Source organism: Lepus europaeus, chromosome 10 (assembly GCF_033115175.1).
Source record: "Lepus europaeus isolate LE1 chromosome 10, mLepTim1.pri, whole genome shotgun sequence".
NCBI lineage: Eukaryota > Metazoa > Chordata > Mammalia > Lagomorpha > Leporidae > Lepus > Lepus europaeus.
The window spans coordinates 99,301,430-99,317,216 of NC_084836.1; the positions used below are offsets into that span (position 1 = coordinate 99,301,430).

Here is a 15,787-nt window from a genome sequence, read left to right on the forward strand (position 1 = left end):
CTTCCTTTTTCCGTTGGTTCACCCTCCAATGGCCGCTGCGGCTGGCGTGCTGCTGCCAGCGCACCACGCTGATCCAAAGCCAGGAGCCAGGTGCTTCTCCTGGTCTCCTATGCAGGTGCAGGGCCCAAGGACTTGGGCCATCCTCCACTGCACTCCCGGGCCATAGCAGAGAGCTGGCCTGGAAGAGGGGCAACCAGGACAGAATCTGGCGTCCTGACCGGGACTAGAACCCGGTGTGCCAGCACCCAGGCAGAGAGAGGATTAGCCTATTGAGCTGCAGCGCCGGCCGAGATCTTTATCTTCTTTATCCAGATTTACCAATTGTGATTTAAAAAAAATTTTTTTTTTTTTTTTTCATTTTTACTTGAAAGGCAGAGAGACATCTATTGGTTCACTCCCCAAATGCCCACAATAACCAGGGCTGCACCAAGCTAAAGCCAAGAACTGAGAACTAATCTGGGTGTCCTGCATGGGACCTAAGTACTTGAGCCCTTCCCTGCTGCCTCCCAGGGTATCCATTAGCAGGAAGCTAGATTAGAAGCAGAGTAGCCAGTGTGCAAACCGGTCACTGTGACTTGGGATACAGGCATCCCATGTGGTGACTTAACCACTGCATCAAGCATCCGTTCCACCTATTGTAATATTTTACCCATTTGCTTTATGATTTGTGAATGTGCCCTCTTGTGTACTCTGTACACTTGTACATACATGGAAGCACATTTTTTTCTGAACCATTTGAGGGCACATTATATGTGTCCTGGCGCTGCCTCAACTTTGTAGATATGTGCCAACTTCATAATTTCACATTGATACAACACTTTGCCATCTAAAATCTGGTTTCATGACTATTTCTACCCCCTACACACCTGTCCCCAGCAGTACAGGATACATACAGTCTGAAATAAGGTGTAGCATTCAGTTGCCATATGTCTTTATCTTCCTTTGTCTTTTGTGATACTGATATATTTCTTTAGTGCAGAGCCCCTCCCCTTTGATTTAATAGCTGCCTCCTCCTGTTTGTCCAGTGTTTCCAGTAATTAAATGGAGGTCATGCAATCTCAGCCAAAAAACTGCATAGCTGATGTGTCCGTCAGTTGATCACATCTGGAAACTTAATACATTTTAATTAAACACATAAGAAAGGGAATCAACAATCACTAGACAAATTTCAGAGAATGAAGACAAAAAGTTTGGGACAGTCAGACATCAAAAACAAGAGTGATGGGGCCGGCACTGTGGCGCAATGGGTTAAAGCCCTGGCCTGAAGCTCTGGCATCCCATATGGGTGCCCGTTTGAGCCCCGGCTGCTCCATTTCCGATCCAGCTCTCTGCTATGGCCTGGGGAAAGCAGTGGAAGATGGCCCAAGTCCTTGGGCCCCTGCACCCACGTGGAAGACCAGGAAGAAGCTCCTGGCTCCTGGCTTCAGATCAGCACTGCTCTGGCCGTTGCGGCCATCTGGGGAGTGAACCAGTAGATGGAAGACCTCTGTCTCTGTCTCTGCCTCTCTCTGTAACTCTGTCTTTCAAATAAATAAAATAAATTAAAAAAAAAAACCTTCTTTCTAAAAAAGACTGATTTGATAGAAGGCATATTTCTAAATTTTATTAATTCTCTTCATGTCAAATTTTACACTAGCTCAGCTAAAATAAATTACACCAGTTGTTAAAGTGATGTTGTTCCAGGGGCTGGCACTGTGGTGTAGTGGGTAAAGCTGCCACCTACAGTGCCAGCGTCCCATATGGGCACTGGTTCAAGTCCCAGCTGCTCCACTTCTGATCCAACTCTGTGCTGATGGCCTGGGAAAGTAGTAGAAGGTGGCCCAAGTACTTGGGCCCCTGAACCCACATGGGAGACTGGGAGGAAGTTCCTGGCTCCTGGCTTCTGATCATCCCAGTTCCAGCCGTTGCAGCCGTTTGGGGAGTGAACCAGCGGATGGAGGCAAGCTCGCGTGCTTGCTCTCGCTCTCGCTCTCTCTCTCTCTCTCTGCCTCAGCCTCTCTATAACTCTGACTTTCAAATGAATACATAAACCTTTAAAAAAAAAAATCTTGCTCCTCTGATAAACCAAGAGAAAATTATTGATTTCTGGGCTGTTTGGCAAAGCAGTTAAGGTGCCACCATAGATGCCTGCGTCCCATATTGGAGTGCTTAGGTTTGAGTCCTGTCTGCTCCCAGCCCAGCTTCCTGTTTAATATGCACTATGGGAGATCGTAAGTGATGGCTGCCACCCACATGGGAAACCTGAGTGAAGTTTCCAGCTTCCTGCTTTGGCCTGGCCTAGTACAGGCTGCTGGCAGCCACTTGGAAAGTGAACCAACAAATAGTGAGATTAGTACCTACTCCCCAACACACACTTTTCAAATAAATAATTTTTTAAAAAATTAAAAAGAGGGCAGGCATTGTGGCACAGTGAGTTAAGCCATTTACAGCATTGGTATCCCATATCGGGATTCTATTTTCAAGCCCCCTCTGCTTCATTTAAAATCCAACTAACTGCTTAATGTACCTGGGAAAGCAGCAGATGGTGGCTCAAGTACCTGTGTCCCTGCTGCCTGTGTAGGAAACCAGGATGAGTTCTGGTTCCTGGCTTCTGCTTGGTCAAGCCCTGGCTGTTGCAGCCATTTGGGGAGTATAAATCTTTCAAAAAAAATTTTTTTTTAAAAAGAAAACTACTGGGGGCTAGCACTGTAGTGTAGTGGATAAAGCTGCTGCCTACAACGCTGGCATCCCATAAGGGTGCCAGTTCAGGTAGTGGCTGCTCCCCTTCTAATCCAGCTCACTACTGATGTGCCTGGGAAAGCATCAGAAGATGGCCTGAGTCCTTGGTTCCCTGCACCCACTTGGGAGACCTAGAGGAAGCTCCTGGCTCCTAGCTTCTGGCTTCTGATCGGCTAAGCTCTGTCCTATGCAACCATTTGTGGAGTGAACCTTCAAATAGAACATTTCTCTCTCTGTAAACTCTGCCTTTCAAATAAATAAATCTCTTAAAAGAATTACTGAATGCTGTTTTAAAATTTTAGGAAATCCAGTGTCTGTAAAAGGTTGTTCCAGGGTCTACTCATTACAGAGAGTTCCCCAAATAATTTGGATCTGATGATATTGAAGTTTCGTATATGACAGCAAGTCTGTTCCCTTTCTGGTTTCATCAAATATCAGAGTAAGACTGACAGTTTGTACTCTGGGCTTTGCTACTATTATAGAATCTTTTTGTAACCCCTACATAACTGTAGCAAGCTACTAAAAAGAAAGTGCTGGTCTTGCCAATGCCTTTTGTAGAATGTAATTAGTTTTGATAATGTTAAGGCATCTGTCCTCAATGTCATGTTTTCCTCCCAGACTGTCTTACAAAGATATCCAGGAGCCAGCATTGTGGCCTAGCTGGTAAAGCTGTCACTTGCGATGCCAGCATCTCATGTGAGCACTGGTTCAAATCCTGGCTGCTCCACTTCTGATCCAGCTCCCTGCAAATGTGCCTGGAAAAGCAATGGAAGATGACCCAAGTGCTTGGGCCCCTGCACCCACATGGGAGTCCTGGAAGAATCTTCTGGTTCTGGTTCCTGGCTCCTGGCTTCGGTCTGGCCCAGTCCTGGTCTTTGCAGCCACTTGGAGATTGAACCAGCAGGTGGAAGATTGTCTCTCTGTTCTGTTGCTCTCTCTGTTGCTGTAACTCTTCCAAGTAAATAAAATAAATCTTGAAAAAAAAAAAAAAATTCCAAACTTTCACTGTAGAGGTTATAAAGGCTGCTACAGATATGATTAGGGACAATATGGTTTTTAGTATATATATTTCTTTTTTTCTCCCTTTTTTTTAAGATTTATTTATTTATTTGAAAGTCATAGTTACACAGACAGAGAAGAGGCAGAGAGAGAGAGATCTTCCATCCGCTGATTCACTCCCCAATTGGCTGCAATGGTCAGAGCGAAGCCAGGAGCCAGAAGCTTCTTCTGGGTCTCCCACGTGGATGTAGAGGCCCCAGGACTTGGGCCATCTTCTACTGCTTTCCCAGGCCATAATAAGAGAGCTAGATATTGGAGGTGGAGCAGCTGGATCTCTAATAGGCGCCCATATGGGATGCTGGTGCTTCAGGCCAGGGCTTTAACCCGCTGCGCCACAGTGCTGCCCCCCCCCCTTTTTTTTTAATTTTGCCTGTGGTAGGACAGAGTTGAAATATATCCATTGGTTAACAGGAGAGCCAAAGGTAGATTGGAAACCGTTAGTGTTTATATAAGGATGTTTTGTTTCTTCCCATAGAATTTTAAAAGTAATTCTTGGCCTTTGTGCATTTTGTTTCTGCAGTTTGAAGAAGACAGGTCTGAAAACAAGGTCTTACCCCTCAGCTGCCTCCAAACACAGTGACCACCAGATCTTCAAACATCAAGGCCAGCTCTGTCCGCCAACCTGTCTGACATGTCGGGACCCGTGCCAAGCAGGGCCAGAGTTTACACAGATGTGAATACGCACAGACCCCGAGAGTACTGGGATTATGAGTCACATGTGGTGGAATGGGGGTAATTATCTCTGTTTACCTCGCTGCACTCACCTAAGAACTGACTCTTGTGGATTTGTTGAGTGATTGTCAGGAAACCTCCTTGACTACATACGTAAACCTCAAGGTCGAAGCCCAGTTTGTTCTTTCAGAACTTTAGTTTCTGATTTAAACAAGCAGGTTTTGCTTTGGCAAGTTAACAGTTTTGAAGGGCTTACCATTTAAAAATCATTTCGGTCTCTTGTCCTTTTCTTTGATTTTCATGTTATGTAAACAAAGCTGGTGAGGAAGAGTTAACCTACCAAATTGCTTCTCAAGCTAAGGACATTGCAGATGGTGAGAATTGATATTTGAGAGACTTCAAAAACACCACCAAATTCTTACACAAAGTATTTCTGAGGTCAGAATGTTGTCCTGTGATGACTCGGAAGGATGAAACGGTTCTCTAGAAAGGTGTCTTCTATTGTGAAGCAGAATTAAATCCTTAAGCATTTGTCCTTGTCATGAGATGAGGCATGTGTAATTCCATCTTGAACAGCTGTAGGCTACCTGAACAGCTGTGTTTGTCCTTCTGATTCTCTATGCAGGCTTATTTACATATTTCCATTTCCTGTTCCAAAGTGGTATGCATTTAATTGATCAGAATCATACTTTTTATAATAAAGGCATATTGACATTGAGGGGCAAAAGAAAGCAGTGTAAAAAGAAATCTACAGTTCCTGTAGATCATATCTGACTATATGTGATTTCCAAGGCTGTAAGTGATTAAAGACTATCTCCTGGGGTGAGTTGTTGGATCCCTGCCGCCCACATGGGAGACCTGGATTGCACCCCCAACTCCTGGTTTTGGCATCCAGCCATTGTGGATATTTAGGGAATGAACCAATGGGTGGGAGCTACTGGTCTTTGACACATGCTCTCGCTCTCACTTTCTATACCCCCCCCCAAATAAATAAGTAAAATTGTTTAAGATTTATTTATTTAATTGAAAGGCAGAGCAACAGAGCAAGGGAGGGAATGAGGGAAGGTGAGAGATCAATCTTCCATCTGCTGGTTCACTCCTCAAATAGCTACAACAGCCAGGAATTCCATCTTGGTCGCCCACGTGGACAGCAGAGGCCCAAGGACTTGGTCAATCTTCTGTTGCTTTCTCAGGCACATTAGCAGGATGCTAGATCGGAAGCTGGGCAGCCAAGACTTGAACTGGTGTGCCAGTATGAGATGCGAGTGTCACAGATGGTAGATTAACCCGCTAAACCACAATGCTGATCCCTAAATAAAATTTTTTTTGAAAAGGACTATCTCCCAAAACTGTCATAGGGTGTATTTTTAATCCTGATGATGCTGTGATTCTTAACAGTGAGTATGTTGTCTCTGCCTAAAGAAGTACTGGTGTGCTTTAAAGATGCCATCAAACAGCAGTTGGAACACTATTAATAAATATTATCACTGCTAATAATCTACCAGTTTCCCTCTGTGTTAGAGACTTTGGACTCCTAGTAACACCTGTGTTTACTGTAGAAATCTCAGCATTGTCTTCAGATTGAGTGCTTGGTACTTAGTTCTGCTTCAATGGTGCTAAACAACTGTGAGAATTTCCGATATGGTCTCATTTGGTTGCTTGTGTTTCAGTGCCCTCCCACAAGAGGAAAACTCAACTAGAACTAAGAGCTTCCTATTAAAAGAACTGGGTTTTTCATTCTTTGGAGCAAAGTGTTTTAAGTTGCCAGGGCAGTAGGAAAATGTTGGTTGTTTTCTTATTCTTTACCTCTGTTTATTATTTCTGATGTTGTTTATTGATCATGGGCTATGGGTAAAAGTGGAGAGGACGCAACCCCTAATGATGATTCGTGTTATATAATGTGATTTGCAATTTTTATTACACGGATTTTCTTGAGAGGTTGCCCTGGAGTGTAAGAGGGAGATGGAGCCTATATATTTGAAGGCTGCTTACCTACAGAGAGATCAATTAAAAATCAGCTGTTCTCAAAATGTGGCTGAACTGAAATATTCATGTATTGAGTTCCTGCTGAGTGCCAGCTTCATGCTAGGCACTATTAGACAGGAAAATATAAAACTATTCTTTAAGGGAAAGGTATCTTATTGAAGACAAACGAACCTTAATACAAGCCATTGTTTCTATTACTCCAGTTGATAATAAGAGTTTTGTCTTGAATTGGTACATGATAATACGAACTTTTAAAATCATGTGACTGTGACCTTTTTTGTCCGTAGAAATCAAGATGACTACCAACTGGTGCGAAAATTAGGCCGGGGTAAATATAGTGAAGTATTTGAAGCCATCAACATTACAAATAATGAAAAAGTTGTTGTTAAAATTCTCAAGGTGAGTACAAGAAGAGAAAGAGACTAACTTGAGAGGCAATTGGAATGTAGATTGTTCAAAGTAATAGTGATGTCTTTAGAAATGTTGTTTGAAGGATTTCTGGAGTACTTTGGCATCTTGATTCTGTTACATCTTGTGAAGTCAGTAGAACAGGTTTTATTCGTTTGACAGATCAGGAAACTGAGGCAAAAGAAGTGATGTGACTCAAGTCATGTGCTAGGTTATGGCAGAGTAAGGAAATAAAAGTACAGTCTCTTCTAGGTCTTGCCTAATAATTTATTCCCTGTATTTTAAACTATATCCCATGTTTTGTGTTCAATAAATAAATCATCACCCCTGCTTTGTAAGAATGAAGAGTCACAATTATAGTTCTTAAAGGGGCAAGCGGATGACATGAGTCAAGCTAGTGTGGTATATGATTAACCATGCCTAGAGGAAGTGAACAGAGACAAAGCACATGCCTGGTTTTTTTTTGTTTGGTTTTTTTTTGTTGTTGTTGTTGTTAAAATTTCTTTCTTTATTTCAAAGGCAAGAGTTACAGAGGCAGAGAGAGAGGTTTTCACCCTCTGGTTCACTCCCCAAATGGCTGCAACAGTTGGTGTTGGGCCAGTCCAAAGCCAGGAGCCTGGAGCTTCTCCAAGTCTCCCATGCAGGTGCAGGGGCCCAAACACTTGGGCCATCTTCTGCTTTCTCTAGCCATAGCAGAGAGCTGGATCAAAAGTGGAGGAGCCAGGACTTGACCCAGTGCCCATATGGGATTGCTGGCACTTTGGGTGTCAGCTTTACCTGCTGTACCACAGCGTCAGCCTCAGAACGTGCCTCTTCAAAGGAGGTACCTGCTTCTCAATTTGAGCTGTGTAAAACTCAACGTGGGCCGGCACTGCGGCTCACTAGGCTAATTCTCTGCCTGTGGCGCCGGCACCCAGGATTCTAGTCCGGTTGGGGTGCTGGTTCTGTCCTGGTTGCTCCTTTTCCAGTCCAGCTCTCTGCTGTGGCCAGAAAGGCAGTGGAGGATGGCCCAAGTGCTTGGGCCCTGCACTCAGAAGGGAGACCAGGAGGAAGCACCTGGCTCCTGGCTTTGGATTAGTGCAGTGTGCCGGGCACAGCGGCCATTTGGGGGGTGAACCGACGGAAGGAAGACCTTTCTCCCTGTCTCTCTCACTGTCCACTCTGCCTGTCCAAAAAAAAAAAAAAAAACTCAGTGTGGAACAGGAAATAAGGGTAGTGATAACCAATTTGATTCTAAAACATTTGGGAAGCTGTGCAATATTGTATTGCGGTAGTACGAATTCTGTCGTACTTGATATTCTGTTTTTCAAAGAGAAGTCAGAGATTTATATTTATATGTGAATTCCGTTGATTTTTAAACATTGGCTCAAGATTTTTTAAAAACATCGCATTGGACAAATTTGTCCAGTAAGCTACCAGTATACAACTTGTAGTTAAAGTATAACTGCGCTATGTGTTGTTATGTATTGGGAACTGAGTATATAGTTTGCTACTATGGGAATTTTTCCGTATTTGATGGGGAGAAGTAGAAGTTCTCAGATTTCCTCAATCTCCATACTTAAATTATCTCAGTAATTTCTATTTTAGTAACATGGTAGCCATTTCAAAACTTGTGTTCTAGTCCCAGTTGGGGCGCCAGTTTCTGTCCAGGCCAGCTCTCTGCTGTGGCCCGGGAGTGCAGTGGAGGATGGCCCAAGTCCTTGGGCCCTGCACCCACATGGGAGACCAGGAGAAGCACCTGGCTCCTAGCTTCGGATCAGCGCGGTGCACCGGCTGTAGCGGCCATTGGAGGGTGAACCAACGGAAAAGGAAGACCTTTCTCTCTGTCTTTCTCACTGTTCACTCTGCCTATAAAAAAAAAAAAGTTATATGTATAAATTAAAAAGTTATATGTATAAATTAAAAGAAAAATTATTTTTTGAAGCTTTATTTATTTAAAGGACATAGTGATAAAGAGGGAGAGACAGAGAGATCTTCCATCTGCTGGTTCACTCCTCAAATGACTGTAGTAGCAGGGCTGGACCAGGTCAAAGCTAGGAGCCAGGAACTTTGTCCAGGTCTCCCAAGTGGATGGCAAGGACTGAAGTATTTGAGCCACTGTCTGTTGCTTCCCAGGCACATTACCAGGGATCTGGAGCAGAAGTGGAGTAGCCTGGACTCTGACCGACACTCTGATATGGGATGTGGACGTCCCAAGTGGTGGCTTAACCTGCTATACCACAATAGTCCCCAAAATTATTTTTATATAACCAAAAATAATAAGTATTGCGATATGTATATTTGATAGTCACTGTACAGCTTCTCAGATGTTGGAATCAAATTGGACACTATCCTCATTGATTATTTCATGTGCCTTTTTCCTCAGTACTTTCTTTTTGAAACAATATCCCCTCAAAAGGATTTTAGTGCAATCTAACGTTAAAACTGTGAGCCCAAGCTGGTAGTGTATCAGTGTATGGCAGATTTTGATTTGTGTGTTCAGAAATTAAAGTATTCTGCTGTATCCCTTTGAATATCCTGGGATGCCTGGTTTGTCACACGTAGAACTAGGCTACAAATCAGAACACTTGGGTTTTAACCCAAAAGTAATTAGCCATGGCAGTCAGGCCTTTTATTAAGATACCTTTTTTCATCTGTGAAAATGAGGCAATTTTGCTTTACTTACCTTCCTCAGGGTTATTAGAAGGATCAAATACAAATTATATATAGAAACATCAGAGGTGTTCGGCACAGCGGTTCAAGTTGATGCCCGAGACTTCTGCACCTTATGTTGGAACCCCTGAGTTTGAGTCCTAGCCCACTTCTGATCCAGTTTCCTGTTGATATACATTCTAGGAGGCAGCAGATGATGACTGGAATATTTGCCTCCCTGCCACCCATATAGGATACCTGGAATGAATTCTAGACTCCTGGCTTCAGCCTGGCCTAGACATGGCTGTTGCTGGCATTTGTGGAGTGAACCAGCAGATGGAAGATTCTCGCTCCCTCCCTCCTCCCCTCTCCCTCCCTCTCTCATTTCTCCTGCCTTTCAAATAAATAAATGAGAACTTTTTAAAAATTGTTAGCAAAAAAGTAAAGTTCTTTGTAATTGTAGGATGGTATTCATATGGAAAGATGGATGATAGAATGAAGTAATAATAGTATTTAAAACCACATGAAATACACAGATAGTGGGTTTGTAGTCCGAAAGAGGGTAGTAGATAGGAAAGACTCCATGAACTGGTTTCAGGCTAACTGGGAGGAGGATTTGGATAGATATAGGTGAAATGGAGAAGGGAAGCATTCTCTAGAATGTACCAAGATGGCAAAAAGGAAATGCTGCAAGGAGAGGAAAATACACTAAATTTCAAAGAATCAGTGCCAAAGAAGAATATCAAATGGATCATTGTTGGTAATTTTTATATTGATTTATGTATTGAAATGGTAAGATTTTGGATACATTAGTTAAAATATATTAAAATGGATATTTCTTCTTACTTTTCTTGATCTAACTACTTGATTATTTAAAATCACACTTGTGGCTTGCATCATATTTCTTGTGAGCCTGAACTGTTTTAGACTATTCAGAAAGGAGTTTTGGTGAAAGGAGTATCCAGGCACCAAGTCCCTTCTCAGGAAAATGAGAAGGAATATCTATACTAGAACAAATGTGAGAAGAATGGATGAGGACAAAGGAATGTGAAATATGTACTCTAGGGACCCTGCATCGTAGTCTTTTAGAGTGGAGAGGTCCACTTAGAGAAGTATTGGTGGTGAGACTAGACAGATACTACAGTGTGTCATGTCTCAGCCTATCCAGAGGTCTGTTCAGATACCTCATTGGACCCTTGAACAATCTTATATGTATTCTCATTACTCATTTTACATGTCATGGAAGTCTTGGAGAAGTTACAACTTGTCTGTAGGCACACAGGTTGCAGGTGGTGAAGGTAGGATCCTCATTAGGTGGTCTGACTCCAAGATCTGTACTTACCCACAAGGCTATGCTGTGCAGAGCTGATTGGGCCATCCTCGTGGTTGGACCTGATTGCCTTCTCCTCTGTAAGGAGTTTATAGACTCAGAGGAAGGAGAGGGAAGGGCCTGTGTTCTATCCTAATTGATAGAAAGCTTTTCAAGATATACTTTAGTGTTACTAACCATTTTAAATGACTAGCTGTAAGCCTTTAAAATGTTAACATACTAAGACTAGTGATTGAAATTAAATGCTAATTCTGAGATACTCTTGTCCTTGGAGTGGGAAATTTTTCTTCCTTTAATTCAGCTTTAGTAAGTGCCTACAGAATGCCTGGCACAGTGCTAGGAGAAGGGGATTCAGAGACAAGTCGGACACATTTCTTTCAAGGAGCTCATAAGTAGGCCATTTATGTGTTACATTGCCTGTCGGAATATTCTGATTTTTTTATTTTTTATTTTTATTTTTTGCCAATAATACTTTTCCCCTTTCAGCCAGTAAAAAAGAAGAAAATTAAGCGTGAAATAAAGATTTTGGAGAATTTGAGAGGAGGACCCAACATCATTACACTGGCAGACATTGTCAAAGACCCTGTGGTGAGTATAGTAGCTGTTAGCAAGGCCCACCAGGGCTGAGTTTGTGTTTAGCCTGGAGCTCAGCTGGCCTCTTTCTGTTCTCCCGCCCTCACCATTAAGTCCTGCTTTAAAAGTGCTTAATCAGATATACCATTGAACTAGCTTGGGTCTTTCTTTCAAAGAGACCTCCACCCACAGACTATTTCTTATTCTTCTAGGCTAAGAGACTGATAGCACTGGAAACTGAAATGTGTTAATCCATTTTGCAAACTCAGGTCCGATGCCGATGGGCGGTGGGCGCATTGTCGGGCTGCCTAGAGCCTGGTGAGACTTCAGCTCCATGTCTTCTGTTTGAAATCCATCCCAAAAATGACCTAAGTGTGGTGATGATGAGAGTGGGGAGGGCTTGTAGCATTATAGAGGGTTTCTTACAACTGAGGCGAGGACTGCCAAATTTACCACGCAGCTTCCGCAAACATTATGCCCATTAAACCTGCCCAGGGCTGTTGCTAATGTCTGTTTTCTTTTTCTTTCCCCTAGTCACGAACCCCTGCCTTGGTTTTTGAACACGTAAACAACACAGACTTCAAGGTATAATATCTAACCAGCCATTTCAAGCTGTTCGGTTTTTAGGCCACATTGAAAGCCTTTGGAGATGATATTGTTAGTTAGAAAAAACTGTTTTATCCTGATGTTATTAAATTTTTTTAGATTTATTTATTTGAAAGGAGAGAGACAGAGATCTTCTGGCCACTAGGTCACTCCTCAAATGCCACAACATCTAGGTCTGGGCCAGGCCAAAAAGCCAGGAGCCAGGAACTCCATCCTGGTCTCCCATGTGGTTGGCAGAGGCCCTGAGTGCTTGGGCCTAGGTGCTTTCCTAGGTGCATTAGCAGGAACCTGGATTGGAAGCAGAGTTGCTGAGACTCAGATCAGCACTGTTCTAGGGGATGCCGTTGTCACAAGTGGTAGCTTAATCCACTGTGCCACAATGCCGGTCCCATGTTTTTTAATTTTAGGATAGTAAAACTCCTTTATGAGGTAGTGTATACTTTGCCATGTTAGTTGTTTAGTGCTTCTTATATTGGCCAGTGTGTTTACCTTTTACCACCTTTACTACTCATTTTACAGTTTCTACTTATTTGACAGTTGTCTAACGTAATGAAGGCACTAACACCTGTTCACTTAAGATCTGACCCTATGACCATTTACTGTAAAACCACAGTGTTCAAGAAGGAGTGTGTTGTGTGTCTAATAGTGTAGACTGTTTATTCCTTAGGATTCCTCAGAAACTATGGGTCACAGCTCTTTAAAAGGGGGAGTGGGGAAGGATGATGTCAAATTCTGCTGTAATACAAACCTCTACAGCACATGTTTCTGAGTCCCTATCCATCCATTGCCGCCTTACTTCAAATAGTTCTCATTCCAGTGTAACAGAAAATTGTAGGCACTCCTGGAATACAAGTTGTAAAGGTTCTTGACTTAGCTTTACACCAGTTTAGTATCTAGAATATCAAATATCAATAGATGAGTAAATTATTTGGCTGAGAAGAGGAAAAAAGGAAGAGGAACTATTTTGGAATCAGAATGATAACTTAAAAACTTTGTGAGGGAACACTGCTAACAGTTTGGAAAAAGCATGCATAACTGTTGTTCTCAAAGTTTACTTTCAACATTGGCTAACCAGGGTTGGCATGATGCCATCTGCATACTCACTGGTAATCTGTAATGCTAACTGTCTAAGTCACAGGTAGGTTATGGGTTGGTTCCCTTCTAAGGAGGCTACATACGTGTCAAGATGCCTTTGATGAAAAGGTCTAAAGGTAATGGAAAGCAGGGGGAATTCTGGGTTACCAGTACATGTTGCACGTAACAGAATCTCTAGTGTGTTCTCAGCAGTATACTTTAGCCTAAGCAAGTTGAATGTCAGAAATTCTTCACTGTTCTATGTGGCATTGAAGACCCAAGAAGTGAACATTATGTTAGAGAAATAGAGACCAGTGAACAGACAGATCTTGAAACAATGGCCAGTGAACCAAGTCTTGCTTTAAATTACTACCAATAAGAATGAGAAATTGCCTTCCTGTCAGTATTATTCCATGACTTAAGTGTTTCATTTGTCTTTAACAGCAATTGTACCAGACATTAACAGACTATGATATTCGATTTTACATGTATGAGATTCTGAAGGTAAGGGAACCTTCAGTACTAAATATCTTTAATTTGATCTTGTCTTTGTTAATACAGCCCAGTTGGTGGTGAAAAAGCCAGTGAATTAACTTTGTAAAGTATGTTGAAAGAGGGATCTCTACATGCAAGTTTTTACTATTAGAAGTATTAGAACTCTGTCCTAACAGAAGGGTCTAATAGGAGTATAACTCACAATGCTTTGAAAAGGATATTTTGAAAAAGATTTGAGCCTGACCTCTTAACAAATGTTTGTAATTTCCATTGTTTACCTTTGTAAGTGGAAACTGAATTGTCAAAGCTTATAAAACAACCCCTACTGAAATACTTCATTTCACTTAACAATTCAACAAGTAAACCGGTAAACTTTAACTCAGCCTCAAAGGGTCATTGCCCCAAGGACTATATAAATCTCTGCTTAGGCATTGCTGATTGCGGGTGGACTTTGATTTCTAAAGTGGGATCGCCAAATATCTTGCTCCTAGTAGTCACAAGATCTGATTTTTAGAAAATTGTTAAGAGTTGTTATAGTTTCTTACTAAGCAAGGGTTGACTTAAAGCCTGCTATTTGAGCCTTAGAAATACCCTAAAGAGATTATGCTAACAGAGATTTGATCTTTCTGTTGCCTTATACAGTCTATGGTTACAGAGCTTCAGAAAGTTATGAATGCATCTGCTTAGACCTGGGAGCTGTAGGAATCCAAGTTGTCCTTCGGGAAGGACAAGAATTTGGCTAATGCCATTAGTTGAGTGATTAATAAACCCCAATGGTTATGCCACTCAGTTCACCTTAGTTTAAGAATGGAAACTTCAATTTGCATTTTATGACCTAAATTCAGGGTTGGTGAACTTCTTTAAAGGGTGTATGTGTGTGTGTATGGCTCTTTGAGCCACAGCGTCTGTCACACTGTTCAGCTCTGCTCTTATAGCATGAAAGCCTCAGAGACAATATGGAAGCAAATAGATGTGGCTGTGTTCCAGTAAAAGCTTCCCAGGAACAGGCAGCAGTCCAGGTTTGGCCAGTGGGTGGTAGCTTGCACTCTCTGTTGTAGACTCTTGACTGCTAAAAAAAATTACTGTTTCTCAAATAAGAGGCATGTAGTACAGAAAAGTTTTCTTTTGTTGAAGGACCTGTGTTTGTGAAAATAATCTAGGCTTTGAATCAGAGGGGAAAATTGGAAGTGGTGCCATCAGTGTATATTTTGTGTCTTTGAACAAAACCTGAATTTGCTTGGCTATGGAATCTTGAACAAGAAAATGAAGAATAGCTGTGTGAGTGAATGTCCTATTCCAGATTCCTAGGGATACTGTGAGGCCAGGAAGAAAATTTACATGAAAGAAAACAATGAAAGACTTTGAATAACTAAAAAAATAAGCTGCTCTTACACATGCTCTCTCCTTCCTTCCCTGTTCCTCCCACAGGCCTTGGATTATTGCCACAGCATGGGAATTATGCACAGAGATGTGAAGCCCCACAATGTCATGATCGATCATGAACACAGAAAGGTAGAGTGATGGGCTGACAGGCTGAATTTATCTGCATGCTTGCAAGGATGTGAAGAAGCTTAAGATCTCACACATTGCTGGTGGGAATATAAAATTGGGTGTTTTGGAAATGCCAAATTATTGTTTTTAGTTTTTCAGTTTCCTAGAAAGCTAAACATAGGTTACCAAACAATTCAGCAGTGACATTTATGCCAGAAAAGCAAAAACTTAGGTCAACACAAAAACTTAGACATGAATGCAGCATCATTTGTGAAGGCCCAAAGTTAGAAGGAAAAAAAATTTCTTTAATGGATGAATGGTTAAATTGTGTTTAATCCATATCATCTAGTAGTATTTTATCGGTAGTATTACTCAGCAGTAAAAAGAGAACTGTAGCTGTATGCAACAACTTAGATGTTACGCTGAATATAACAGAAGTACTCTCAAAAAGTCAGGTTTCAACTCTGTCAGTGCTGCTGGAGGAGAAGCGGTTATATGGTAATGATTCCATTTATGTAACATTGTCACCATGACAGAATTGGAGCAGTAAAGAACAGAGGTTACCAGGGGTTGGGAAACTACATGGGATATCTGTGTAGTGCTGGAATAGTTCTATATATTGTAGTGGTTATATGAATCTATACCTGGGATAAAATTGCAATTTTACAAGGACACATGAAGCTGGTAAGATCTGATTAACTTCTATCTGAATTATGCCGAAGTCAGTTTTCCTGGATTTGATAC

The 15,787-nt window shown here is 41.9% G+C and overlaps 1 protein-coding gene across 1 annotated transcript in view; it reads left to right on the forward strand.

The window, feature by feature from the left end:
- Positions 1 to 15,787, forward strand: part of CSNK2A1 (casein kinase 2 alpha 1) — a 72,806-nt gene that overhangs the window by 37,364 nt on the left and 19,655 nt on the right. The window contains 6 exon segments of the mRNA XM_062203974.1: positions 4,298 to 4,509; positions 6,723 to 6,834; positions 11,291 to 11,392; positions 11,912 to 11,962; positions 13,502 to 13,561; positions 14,981 to 15,064. Coding sequence (XP_062059958.1) covers positions 4,409 to 4,509; positions 6,723 to 6,834; positions 11,291 to 11,392; positions 11,912 to 11,962; positions 13,502 to 13,561; positions 14,981 to 15,064 — 510 coding nt within the window. The 5' untranslated portion in view covers positions 4,298 to 4,408.